Raw genomic sequence first — 14,466 nt, 5'->3', positions numbered from 1 at the left:
AAGACACAGTGTTGTCATGAACTGAGACTTGTTTATGTGTATATATATATATATATATATATATATATATATATATATATATATATAATATATAATTAATAATTATATTTGTGTGTGTGTGTGTGTGTGTGTGTATATATATATATATATATATATATATATATATATATATATATATATATATATATATATATATATATATATTCAGTCATTGGGAAAAGAAAAATGTAAGTGAGTTATGAAGGCTATGTTTTTTTTTTTTTTTAAACAGAAAAGAATCTCTCTTGAATTGAACAAATTATTTCTCCCGCTTAATTATAAATCCACAAGGGAGATCTTCACCAATAAGGCTCTCGGTTGCTGATGATCTGCCCCTTATGTTATCGGGTTCTACTTAGTTGAAACATCCCTGTCTTGGACTGGATGTCTAAATGTACTTTTAACATTGATAAATTAGTCCCCACAGTGCATTCAAAGCATGGGGGTCTTATCAAAATAACTTGGAAAGGCATATTGCAGCTCATGAGTTATTTAAAGCCTTTAGCTGGATTACATTTGATATTCATTCATCTGTTCTCAACTGTCTGTTCGTTTGTTTAGTCTGGTAAAGTTTCATGCATGTTTTTATTTTTTCAATTGAACCAGACTTCTAAACCAATGCACACACACATACAAAGGGTCCTCTTTATCACCAGTAAGCGCACAGTATATGTAAGGTTAAGCATGTCTGTATAAATTCGAGTTTATCAGATTATAACCTATCCAAAACATCTGAGGCTAGAAGTGTGTTAGAAAAGGTTGTTGAAGATTGGTGTGAAATCAAGGCAGTTATCGTCAACAAAAACAAAAAAGAAACTTTTTGTACAGTAGTTTAGTCAAAGACAATTGTGTGAGTTACATTTAAATACAATGACCATTTAGATAAATAAAATAAAGCCCTTCCTGGAATTTTACATGTTCTGTAAAAATCCCCCCAAAAAATAAAACTATATGCACATATGTACATTTGCACAATTATTATTTGTGTCATATATGCATTAAAAAATGAAAAAATGCCGCTATGATAATGAATCAGAGTTTAAAAAAAAGAGAAATAAAAATCAGAATGATTTATTAGCCTCATAAAAATTCATGCTTTGTTATTCCACTCATTTTTACATGTAAAGCTTGTTAGACGGAGCGCCCCTGGCAGCTCATAGGGAGGGGGAGGGGGGACATTTATCAAGCCTCTCCTCTCTCCATCACTGCATTCACACTCTGTGGGACAAATTGACGGCCCCTGGAAACACATTCATAATTATTCGACTGGAGGAACTGTGCGCTATAATAATAGACCTGGTGTTTGAACACTGCCACAAAGCTCTGGAGAACCATTTAATCCCTTTAGCTGGACTTCTAGGCTCTTAACTCAGAGCCACAGCTAGGGCAGGGCTACTGAGACAGAGAGACGCATTCTGCTAGAATCAGAACAGCACTTTCTGCCTGCGTTGCCTGACAGAGTGGAGTTTATTTATTTATTTATTTACTGAAACTTTTTGTTTTTTATTTTTATCAAGTATTTTACCAAGTCCTGTTTTGTTCTTTCTTTTTTAATTGATAAGTCTGTGTCAAGGTGCTTTTTTTCTGAGTTCGGGAGCTGTTCATCAGTTCTAGTTGCCTGCTGTAGCTATTTGTAACAGAGGCTAGATCAGCCTTTATAGAAGTATCTTTATAGAATTAAGAGCCAGCACCATATAACGATCTGCCTCTTTGATCATGCCACCTTTTGCCCTTTAGGTGGCTTTTCTAGCCTACATTACAAAACAACAACAACAAAAACACAGCATTTCAGTAATTGTCATAAAATCCACTTAGAATGACTGAAAAAAGTAAAAAGCAAAGGGAAGAGAGAAAATGTCATACTCTTTAATTTAATTTTAAGGTAATTGTCTGTACTGTGGGGATTAATCTTGGTGTTAAAAAGTGACTTAACAAGGGTTCTTTCTTAATAATCTTGACAGCGATGAAGTATAAAACAGTGGAGTGACTGATAAACGCCTTCCAGACAGTATCGGCTACAATATACAGTAGGATCTACAATAGTCCCCTAGTAAAATAGGTAAGTGACAGCTGACTTCACAGACTGGTAGTTGACATGCCACATGTCACTTAGTCTGCATTTTGTTTACGTTAAGAACTCTTCTGAAAGCACTGTATTCATTCTGTTTCATGGTTGCAGCACAATAATGATATCACATTTTAATATCTAATGCCGAAGCAGTTCCCGCAGTCGTGTTTTCGTGTGTTTTTATTGTGAAGCGTGTTGTTGCGGTTGTAATCTATTAACATTAGCCTTGGTGGTCTTCTCAGAACCATCATTCAGACCCCGTTCAGGCACACCATGTGTCTTTTGTGCAGGGCTACAGTCAACGCTTTCATAAAGTAAAAACATGAAACCCTCTGTTTGGAAGTTAAGAACTATACCCCCTGACCCACTAACACACATACCTTTAATTGTTTTAGCATCAGGGCTGCTCTCTAGTGCAGACTCAGGGATCCAGCTGATAAACGCTCTTCATATAACATCCCTATAGTGTGCAAGCACTTTTCACTCTCAACACCCCCCCCCATCGCGATAGTAAAGTTTTTAATTAGAAAATCTAATGAGATCGATTAGTCAATAAGCGTTGACCTGGGTAGCACTGCGACAAGTGTGTATCAGACTGATAACGACCTGGGATGGGGATGTGGAGGAGAAGTGGGTGGGGATTGTTTTGTAATAAGAACCGGCAGCATTTGATTTGAGATCTGTGAGCAGCTGGGAATAATAGATGGGCCTGGAGAAAAATTACAGCCCGGGGAGATGGTAATGTAGAGAATTAAGCAAAGGTTTAAAGTAAATAACACGGTTTGATGCACAGAATACCTGCAGCTTGTACTACAGCCAGGCAGAACAGCTTTAATATATAGCTAATGTGACTGAAGAAAAATTGAAGAAAGTACTCAGACTCACATAGTGATTTAAGACTGTGGTGGTAATAGTTTCCGTCTAATTTCCTGCATGTTTATACTTTAGGATTTAACTTCGTATTTGATTATTGTATAGGCATTTACCAAAGATAACAAATGCATTGATGTTTTATTTTTCAAAATAAAGAACAAACATTAGTTTATTTTTTATTTATTTTTTCAACAGAAGATCCAATAACTAAAAACATTTAAACAAAAAGACACAATTTACATTCAAGTGAGCACATTTCCGATTTATAAAAAATACAAAGGACTCAAGTTTTTAACAACTGAAAAGAATATGCAAGCGTCCGCATCAGATGCCCCTTTAACATTGTAATAATAATAGAAAATACTATATTTTAACAGAAGGAACTATGGTCGTTCATTACTGTTAACATTTTATGTCCAAAAGCAAAACATTTTAATTAATCTCACAAATCCTGACTAGATTAAATATCGTACTAAATTCAGCTTCTTTTTATATAATATTGCCAAATAATCCAAACACAACATGGTTTGAAACAAAAGATGGTAATCTGTTGATTTGATAGATTTAAAACAAAAAATGTGCCTTAATTTTTAAATCAAGAAAACGTGAATACAATAGGCCTACTTCTCATTTGGCTTGTCCAACGCGAATGTAGAGGCCTAAAGTGTGTATCCTAGCAACGTGCTAATCTACCGTACTAGCACTAAAAGAAGTGCACTTGCACACTCAAGGTTTTAAAACCGGCAACAGGGGACTTCAAACTGGGTTCTAATTTGATGCATTGATTCACCAATATGGAATCGAAGCGCTGGAAATTTAAGGACAGATGGTGAATAATCGATGGATCGATTTCATTGTTGCGCCCCTACCTGTCAACATATATATTTTTTTCTATACTATTGTGACAATAGAGTTGCTGCTGTTTTTTATATTTTGTAATTAATCTAATGATAGAAACACTTAAAGAATCTTAAGTTCAATGACATATATTTTGACAAAGTCTTTCTCAGTATCTTTCTTGTACAGCATTTTGCCTGCTTTACAACAAAAACGTAGGTCTCTCGATCAGCATGCAAGCAGTTTGAACACACATTGAGTGAAAATATTCATGCACTTTTACTATTTATTCATATATTTCAACATAATGTACAGTAGACGTGGGTAATCATGCGATACAATCATCTAAAATCTCTTTGTGTCATGTGGAAATTGTCTCCTTTAAAATGAGCATTCGTTAGCGTTATTTAACTGTATATCTGCTGTATAACCATGTGGTGTGGAACTGCCATAACAAAGCAGAGACTGTTACAAGCATCAGAATAAACTGATAGGCTCTGGATGTTCTTTCCAGTTTCATGAACAAACGTTCTCCTCTTACGCTAATCAAAAGCGTGTGTGTGTTGCAGATACTACTGCATTGAAGTGGTTCTGCAATGTCTAAAATGGCTTTTAATATAGAAAACAGACATTTTCTCGTTTGTCTGGTGTACCATCTGTGCGATAAGGTAGAATTGTGAACTGTGTTTGTTAGGATAATTTTTAGCATTTCGTTTTTAGAGCTGCTATTTTAATATCATATCAGCAAATAAAACTGAACAGTTAACTTGAAGTTTTGGATCAGTATTAAAATATTGTGACTCAGTAACTGACTGTCCCCTTCTGGTTCCAGGTCTTTCAAACCACACCCCACACAGAGTGATCAGGACGCGGTACGAGAAAGTGAAGCACGATGCAGCTGGGAGCTCCCCAGCACCGCACAGCACTGCGGCACACACCTGGAGGGGTCGCAGGATCAGCACCACCAGGTACGTAACTTATTTTTCATGTTTCAGTGGCCAGCTGTTAGCAGTGTGGCGTCACAGTAGCGACTTTGCCAACAATTCAGAGCTCCCCACAGCAACAGCAAGTTTCTGTCCAACCGTAACTGCAGAATGCATCTCAGGATCTGTATTTTCGTCTAGCCCTGCTCATGGGTCATTCAGTAAGTTTGTTGTAGCTAAGAAAATACTTAAATATTACGTGTCGTACACTTCCATTCACTATATACATATAATGTGCCGATTCAACATGTATTTCATTTAAAAACATTGCTATCTAAAGAAAGTTCTCGGTTTGCTTGCCTTCCCTTCCATGAAGTCTGTTATACTTTCATCTCAGCAGTCTTCAGTGTCAAACATCTTACTGGCTACAAAAAATGCCAGCCAGTAGGGGAAGCATCTAGTTGGTAACTGACGGGAAAGAAAGACCTGAAGGGGCGGGAACAATTTCACCCTCCAGGTTGTCATGAAAGTGGAAGACTGTCAGAAACCATGAACTGCAAAAAGAGATTTTTTTTTTTTTTACCTGTAGTACCAGATATATAATAATAAAAAAAAAATATATATATATATATATATACATCTTTGCTATAACATGCATATTTTTCCAAACTACACAGTTAAGACCTATATAATGAGTGGCTGTGCGAGAAAAATGTGTGCACACATCCAAGAAAACCCTATGCACAGCTCTGTGTTAGTGGAGGCAGCATTCAAGTACGGTGCATTTTCATACATAAGGGGCACGCTAAATTGCGTCAGATTGAAGAGAAGGGTAATGCAATCGTTTACAAGGCGCATTACAATGAATTAATGCCTGTCAGGGTTTTAAAGAGCTGAGGCAGGCAGAGGAATTTAATGAAACTGGCAGCAAATATCTGCGTGTATAAATATAAGCATACTTGTTACTGCCTGCTGGTTTAGTCACTGATATCTGTAGTGTGAGCCCTAGTTGTAGCAATAAATACAGTTTTGCAGGTGTTCATTACTGGGATATTGTTTTCTTTCTGTACTGGGAGGGGTGTAGCGAGTATTGCTGAGGTCACTATTAATGACCCAGGTGGCCACAGTTGGATTTCTTGGTGTCTGTTTGATCTAAGTTGATGGTTTTTAACCTAGAAGCTAAATGACCAGATCAAGGAAGCCAGGCACTTACAGTAAGATGCTGCTGTCTATCTGACTGCCATCACTTTAAATCTCATCCTCACATACTCAAAAAACATTTGTTTTGAATTTTGTTTTGTTTTTTAAGTTTGCTTTAAAAAAAAAAAAAAAAAAATGTTAATGTCCTTACTTGTTCATATTAAATAAATGATCAAAAAGATATTGTGCAAAAATTATGCATAAATTAAGCCTTTAAATAAGCAACACACAGTTCTGAACAGAATGTTTCTCTTATCTTTACCAGGTAATTTGATGGGGTGCTGGTTTTATTTTACCAATGATGGATCTTTTTACAGTAATGCTTTTGGAACACTTTTTGTGTGCTGCAAGCTTGTGCACATACAGCAATGAAACAGTATTAAACAACATTTATGAAAACATTCTTCATCCAGGGACTTTGGTTTAGGTAGATGTAAAAATATTACTAATCTTAATTTGTTAAAAAAAAAAAAAAATGGGTCAAAGTTGAATGTTTTTTATTGGTAATATAATGCTGTATTCACAAAGTGAGTCTGATTTTATGAATAAAATTAAGTTTGAAATAGTTGTGGACTTTTGATGGTTTCATTAACAACAGTGCCATAAGAAACTTTCCTTTATTCATAAAAACAGAAAATGCATTGTATAACCATGCGTAAAGGCACTGGGGAAACTGCAAAGTTACGGTGGGAAACTTTTATAAGGGACACAATGTAGTAAGTAGGTAAAGCCTATCAGATACTGTAATCTTTTTTTGTTGAAATAAAATTGCGATGTTTCTGCCTTGGTTGTGACCAGCGTAAGCTTGTTTTTTAGATCAGTTTAAATAACTATTTTTAGACAAAGCCGTGGTGACACTGGAGGGAGATTGTACTTCATTTCATTGTGCTATATTCGTAATATATACTCTCTTTATTTCATAGAGATTTATAGTAGACGAGAGGACCATTTCAGAATTTATGAAGATCATTTTGACTCTACACCGGCAGTTTTCTGGATTAATTTACAGTGCTAAGTGAATGTAATTTTGCTTCATTCTTATATGTGGCAAACACGGCCTTTCCTAATGCAATTTCCCCCTTACTAAATCAAGCTGATCTGGAGTCGGGATCGAGTTAAATTAATTTACTTAATAAGAGCTCAGGATCAGTGCGTTGAGGCTGAGATTTATAGTGGGCTCTCCCTCTCCTCCTTCCCTCTCCCTATACCGTTAGTCTTTCTCTCTCTCTCTCTACTCCTCTGAACTTTGAATACACACTGCATTATACAGATATGCACATAGATTTTCATCAGACCAACTGTATTCACAGCATAGGAATTAGAACATACAAGCATAATGCTTATCCCGTTCCTAGTAGCTGGTTGATCTAAAAAGTTTGTCAAGTCAGCTGTTATACAGTACCATACCATACCATAGCTACCCTGTGCCATAAGTTTCTTTCCAGGTTTCTGTGTAGTGCCTTTAAGCCATGCTGGGATTAGTCTGGTTGCTTTTCATTGCGCTCTTTCAAGGGCCAGTGTCCGTTCGTTACTGTAGTGACCAGAATTCCATGTGTGGTCTCACCAATGCATTATACAACCTCCTCAATATCTCTTTGGATTTGTCCTCTACATTTTTTACTATATACCCCAAGCATTCTCTTTTGTGTTTGTTTGCTTCCTTGCACTGTCTGGTTGCTCACAGCAATACACACACACACAGTACCAGTCAAATGTTTGAGTACACATGCTTGAAACCAGGTTTTTCATGATTATCTATGCTTTTAACTGTATAAACTTGTCTATAAACACTTAATATTTCATTATATGTTACATGTACGTATATAAGCTAATAATCATAAGTGAATTGCATTCAAAAATTTAATTTTTAAATAAAAATGTAAATCTTGTCAATTTCAATGAACTGGTCACCCAAAGCAAGGGGATTTCAGTCTGAAGTTCCAAGTCAGTTAAAAGTCTGAAATGTGTATAACACAGTGTTAGAACACTAGCCTAAGTATAGAAGTGTCTTTGTTAGATGTTCTCTGAGTTAACTAGCATGTTACCTAATTAACCTTTTGTCACCAGTTATTGTTAACAGGTGAGGGTCCACGATTACTAGAAATATAGGTAGCATAGACACAAGTTTGTCATTCCTAAATGTAAGGGAGCAGAAAATGGCAAAATACACTCAGTTAAGCAAAGAAAAAAGACTTTAAGGTCAATCTTTAAGACAAAATCGCAAGAACTTTGCAAGTGTCTGTAACTGCTGTGGCTAAGACCATCAAACAATTTGAAGAAACTGGCACTCATGAGCACCGAACAAGGTCAGGCAGGCCAAGGGTGACCTCAGAATCAGAGAACAAGTTCATTCACAAGTCTGCCAAACCAGTGATTAACTGCCCCTGAAATACAAGCTCAGCTAAATGCTACTAGAAGTACAGATGTTTCAACATCAACTGTTCAGAGGAGATTGCGTGAAGCTGGCCTAACTGGAAGAACTGCTGCAAAGAAACCATTGTTAAAAGTGCAGAATAAGAGGAAGAGACTTGCCTGGGCCAAAAAACACTGATACTGGATGTTTGAGGAGGGGAAGTCGGTCTTATGGACCAATGAGTCAAAATTTGAAATATTTGGGTCCAACATCCGAGTATTTGTAAGACGCAGAGAGGGTGAGTGCATGAGTTCTGCATGTGTGGTTCCCACTGTCAAGCATGGAGGAGGCAGTATCATGGTCTGGGGTTGCTTTGCTGGTGACAGAGTTGGTGATCTTTACCAAGTCCATGGCAAGCTCAACCAGCATAGCTATCATAGCATACTTCAGAGGCATGCCATTCCATCAGGATTACGGCTATTGGGCAGTCCTTCATTCTTCAGCAAGATAATGACCCGAAACACACCTCGAAGTTGTGCAAGAACTATCTTGCGAAGAAGGAAAGTGAAGGACAACTCAATCTAATGACCTGGCCTGCCCAGTCTCCAGACCTCAATCCCATAGAACTTGTATGGGACAAACTGGACAGAAGAGTCCAAGCAAAGCTACCCACAAGTGCCCTACATCTGTGGGAATTGCTGCAGAAGAGCTGGGACCATGTACCTGCTGTGAAAAATATCCGGGTACCCACATCTTATTCGGGTAATGATTTCACAATAAATAAATAATCGCATATATTAATGTTTTAAATTCGTGATACATATTTAAATACTATATAGTGCATGTACATTTAGTCCCTTCAGATCTGGAGACTTGTGTAACACTTTTCAGTACTGAAAACATCAAAATAGTAATAAGCAACCTTCCCTGTTGGCTTTCATCTTCTGACATGCCTTCATTGCTCATTTCTTGTAAGGACGCCAACATACCTGAATTTTGTTCTTCGCGGTTTTCTTTTGAAATGTCTCCAATCACGTGAAAATAATTTCTTATTTTCTTCATCTTGGTTTGACAAGTTTTCAATCTGTCTGGAAGCAAGTAGCCATCACATTGATAAATCAGTGAAATTGGTGGGGTATGGGATTTGTAGTTTTTAATGTGTGATTTAACAGTGGGCAGTGGACACCAATAAAATACATTCCCAGCACAGCACACAACAGGGCAGCTTAACAAGTGGGTGTTCGCATAATCTAGGTTGTACTGTAGAGACAGAAAGAAGAAGAGAGTGCCTCTCCTAATTGACAGTGAGCCGCCAGATGTTGTACATGCTGCTCTGCTGACCCTCAATAGCCTGCAGCAAGCCTCCCTTTTATAGAAAGGACTGGTTACAAGTCCCCCTGCTGTAAAGGTTAATGTAACAGCCACGTCGTGCCCTTGTACATTTCTATAATTATTTTATAGAACAGTCAAGGGGCATTAGTGACTTATTACTATTCATTTAGTAGGATGCAGTAAATATTGATTCAGCTGGGGCTTTTCAATTTAAACCTCTCTGCGATTATATAAAATATTGCCGGCCTCTGAAATTAGGCTTACCGATCCCCTCAGCCGCTTCTACTGCTCATTAAAATACGAATGTGATCCCCTGCCCCTTTTTTCTTCTTTCATCTCATTTTAACGTGCAGCAAGCATTGATGGGTTGTTGAATAGGAGGGCCTGCAGGTTTATCTGTGCTGGAGAACATGGACGACGAAGAATTAATGTAATATACGATGCAAGTTAGTTTTTGCAGAAACAGTGACAGAAGGTATAAGAAACTGATAAGTACAAGACTGCATCAAAGTGCTATTCGGCAGAAATCGGCCGAACCCACAAGTCTGTGCATAAAACAACAGCGGCAGTTAGCAGCTGAAGAAACTACAATCACCCAGCGCTGGAGGGATCGATACGCCCAACATAGCATAGTTTAGGTATCGTGTGAGAACACAAAAGGACAAAAGAACAAGTACAAAACATAAACCCAAACAAGCCAGAACCAGTTTACTTTCTGCAATAGCAACCGTTAGATCACTTTTAGCTCATGACTCGTCATTGTCTCTGCACATGAGACCCTCCGCAGATGTAACCCACAGGGTGTTGATTCGTTGAGATTGGATCTACAGAGGAATGGGGGAGGGGAAAAACCTGAGTGCAGATGGGTAGGGATCTACCTAAATTGCAATTTCGGGAAATTGAAATTGAGGGATCACTGCGAAATTCACCTCTTTTAGGGGCCAATGCATACCAGACTAGTACGGAGAGAAAAAAAAGAAACGTTGTTTAAATGAACTACTGCACAGTGCAAGCAACGCAAACTACGTATCTTCCTTCTGTAGATAAGCTTTTTTTTTATATACTCCGAAGTGGTTTGCTTATCTGTGACCTGTACTGTGCAGTAGGGGGTGGGACAAAATCAGCGCTGCATTGTTTTCATTTAGATTGTTAAAATCTAGTTTTCAACATTGGAGGTAAAATACCAAAAAAAGAACGACAAAGCAAAGTATATTTTGGCTGAGGATTGTGTCAAGTCTTTTCCCAAAGAAACTGACGTATCTTTGGAGAAAATACGATTGATCGCTATTTTAGCTTTAGAATCACGCATTAAACAAAAGGCTACTACGGAGGCTGCTGAACAGAACGTAAAACAAACAGCTTTCAAAAAACAAGTTTTAGTAGGGAGGCAAGTACCACTATTTTTAGGCTTTTATAGTGCTTTATCATATTATCTACTTAGGTTTATTTAATGTTTAAACAAGTCTGCAAAATGTCAGGAAATCCCCCTACAAATCGGTATTAAAGAGCTTCTTTTTCTATGCATCTTTGAATCTGCTTGCTCTGCAATGGAAAAATGAGTATCTGCATATATTGAATAAACTAATTTGAAGAAAAGGACTTTTCTTTGCATCTAGGTCGCATCAGGAAACAACTACTCACTACTACGAGATCTTGTACAATCTGGAAAATTCCAGGGGTCTTCCGCACAAGCGCCTGTGAATAGGTGTGTGCACACGCACACTCCTGTTCACAGTGTCAGAATTAAAGGAACTTTAATTCAATGACAAATGTTTGGGAAGTCTTATTTTTGTCATTGAATGTAGGTTTAGTTTAGTATCTAAATTCAGCACTATTGAGTGAGTGTTTTAATAGTTATGGATAATGTTAAAAACACATTAAGCAATGGACTAAACCAAAAAAAAAAAAAAAAGTTCAAAGATAGTCAAAAAGTAAAATAATTGGGATTCCCGAGTGTCTCTCCTGGTTCGCGTCCTGGCTGTGAGGAGTAGGCCAGTCTTCGCTGGAGACTACGCAGGCAGTGCGCCACTGGACTCCTGGAGCTCCTGTGGGTTAGGGTGGCAAAACCGGCAGGGACTGTTTTCCTCATCGCACTACAGTGAACCCTGCTGGCTAGGCGCCCAGTGAGCTCAAAGCAGGTATAAAATGTGAACAGTATGCTATGGTAACCTTGATATCTGGTAGGAAGGTAACACTTCCTGTCACAGGATGATTTAAACTTTAACATTTTATATTTTACTACACCAAAAAAGCTGAAAAAGGGCATACCAATTTTACGTTTATTTATCGGCATGTATTATTTTATTATTTAGATCTATCACTAGCTCAAAACAACATGGAGCTGCAGTTTGTTAATGTATAAAATACATAAATTGCTTTGTTTAGATGATGCTAAACAATATTAGGAAATAATGGGTCATATTGCTTAAAGCATTTTCTAATACATGTAATTATTTAAGAGCAAAGAGGAGTTGTTTAATTTTGGCACAGGGTAAATAAAGTACATGTAGCAACACCATAAAAACTGCATTTTAATACTAAGACGTATGTTATGGGATTTATATCTGCAGTTCGTTTGCATTGCACAGGTCAGCTTACAATGCAGTACTAATGATTATTACACATATGGAGTTTGTACAAAAAAAAAAGATTTACCTAAAAGGCTCTTCCACTGCAGTCACTTGGCTCTGTATTGAGACATTCAAACTTGTATTCTGTGTCGTTGACAGTTTCTTTCAAAGCCATTATCAAAATACAGTATAATCAGTTCACAAATAGATCTTCCTCTGACACTTTGCTAAGGCTGCAAGTATCATCGGTTTAGAAGCATGTATTGCAATAGAACATTTTTGATGTTTGCAGTAGAAAAATGCAAAAGCAAAACAGCGGTCGTGATGGTGATTGACAGCACGGTAGAAGTGGGTGGAATGTTGTGAGAGACTGGATGAGAAAGCTGAGGAGTACTGAGACTCATTTTGTGCAAGACATTGAATAAACAGTAGGAACACAAACATAGTGTTAACCACTGTATGCCGTAATTACGGTGTAGAATAACATCCCACAATGTACCTAAACTGCAAAGCTGGTATAGCGACTCACTGCAATGCACGACTGCAGTTTTACTAATATGCACAGGGCAGATTACAAGTTATATACAGCTAAGACTATTGATCTTTATTAAGCTAAATGTTTAAACCTTTTGTGTGCATGTTTATTTACCATTTAAGCCAACACTAGTTGCTATTTGCCTTTTTGATTGCTTCCCTGTCTGGTGTCTTAGAAACACCAAGGACTTTACCTAGGCCAATTCTAGTTCTGTACCACGCATTTGACATTTGGATCTGAGACTGATGAAGAGGGAGAGACGGGAGAAAGGCAAGAATGCATTACAACCCCAGCGAGATCTCCCAAAACAGCCCCCCCTTAAAACAGACAAGGGGTAGAGGGGAACCCCAAGTTTGTGTCCCTGGCACCCCCCCCCCCCATCTGGGGAGAAGGTATTGTTTGAGGTGACATTTCTCTGAAGATCCTGGCCTATTTCCCCAGTCATCACTTAATTGGCAAGTCACTTGATTTAATAGCCAGGGAGCCTGTACTGGAAAAATAGCCAGTGTAAATCACGGGCTGCCACCAGAAAATAGATATAATCTCAACATTAACTACATTAACAGTAGCAGGAGCTGAATTAAGAAAGCTATAAAGCATAGGCAGAAGGTTATAAATTGTGACCCCCCCCCCCCCACCCCCTTCTAAAGGAACCTTCCCCATTCATTGCACTGTGGATTCACTGGCTGCTCTGCATACAGGAGAGGAGAGAGGATTTCTACGCTGTCTCTTAATAATTTCTATCTACTTTACTTTACAGGCAGGTCAGGGCCGATCAGTTTTAGTGCTTTAATATTGATTTAAACAGGATGTGGAACCAGCGGTAATTGCTCTGCTATTGCAATACTGTACTTTTTTTAGAAAAAAAGAAATAAAAAAGGTGGTCTCTGCCAAGAGATAGGAGTTGTTTGTGTACATGCTTTTTGCATGCATGTGTTCATGACTTTGCGCACGTGTGTATATTTGCAGGCATTTATGCATTCAGATATGTGTGAACCTTCACAGAGAGGTGTGCATGTATAAGGCTAGTGTGACTGATCACACTGAGAAAATTTTATAAGCTATATATATATATATATATATATATATATATATATATATTATTAATTTTCTTTATGGAATCTGTGTTTCTCCATTTATTTGCTTGGTTAACTACTGTTTATTCTCTTTTTTTCAATCTCTGAGCTGTCTGAAATATTCAAGCAGAATCCCAGTCAGAGCAGCCTCAATTGATCTGCGAGTTTAATGTCTTAGAATTCAACAATATTAGTTAAGTACAATGCAAGCCATTCTGAACTAATTTAATGAACTCTGTTTTTTTTTTTTCTCAGCTTTCCAGTACATCTTAATGAACGCTAAAAGCACAAATCCAAATCCACAGTAAAATGAAAAAAAAAACGTAATTTACAGCCTGGTTTTAATGCATATACCCACCTAAATGCAACATATGGTCTAATGTTGTCCTGAGGGCGCTATATTCATTACTGCCTTCTAAACAAATAGTCCATAAATAGGCTATAAATGTGTGTTTTCTTATAAAAAGCTATCCCTATTGTATCGACCATATTTACAAAGCAATATTTGCTGAAGGTGTTTATGTATGTCTAAAATTGATTCTTGGGCCAGTAAAAGAAACTTCACTGACAATGCTAATTGCAGTGCCAACAACCAAAAGATATTGCACTCTTAAATGTGCAGAAGTACTTTTTCTACAGGTCTTTCATAATTCAATATAG

At 37.5% G+C, this 14,466-nt stretch overlaps 1 protein-coding gene across 3 annotated transcripts in view; it reads left to right on the top strand.

The window, feature by feature from the left end:
* Positions 1-14,466, top strand: part of LOC121314270 (zinc finger CCCH domain-containing protein 3-like) — a 71,657-nt gene that overhangs the window by 38,641 nt on the left and 18,550 nt on the right. For all 3 annotated transcript variants that reach the window (XM_041247332.1, XM_041247334.1, XM_041247333.1), the window contains one exon: positions 4,650-4,785. In XM_041247332.1, coding sequence (XP_041103266.1) covers positions 4,650-4,785 — 136 coding nt within the window. The remainder of the gene's footprint in view (positions 1-4,649; positions 4,786-14,466) is intronic.

This window comes from Polyodon spathula, chromosome 4, assembly GCF_017654505.1.
Source record: "Polyodon spathula isolate WHYD16114869_AA chromosome 4, ASM1765450v1, whole genome shotgun sequence".
Classification (NCBI taxonomy): domain Eukaryota; kingdom Metazoa; phylum Chordata; class Actinopteri; order Acipenseriformes; family Polyodontidae; genus Polyodon; species Polyodon spathula.
The sequence above is the reverse complement of the archived record's forward strand: the minus strand, read 5'-3'. Positions and strand labels throughout refer to the sequence as shown.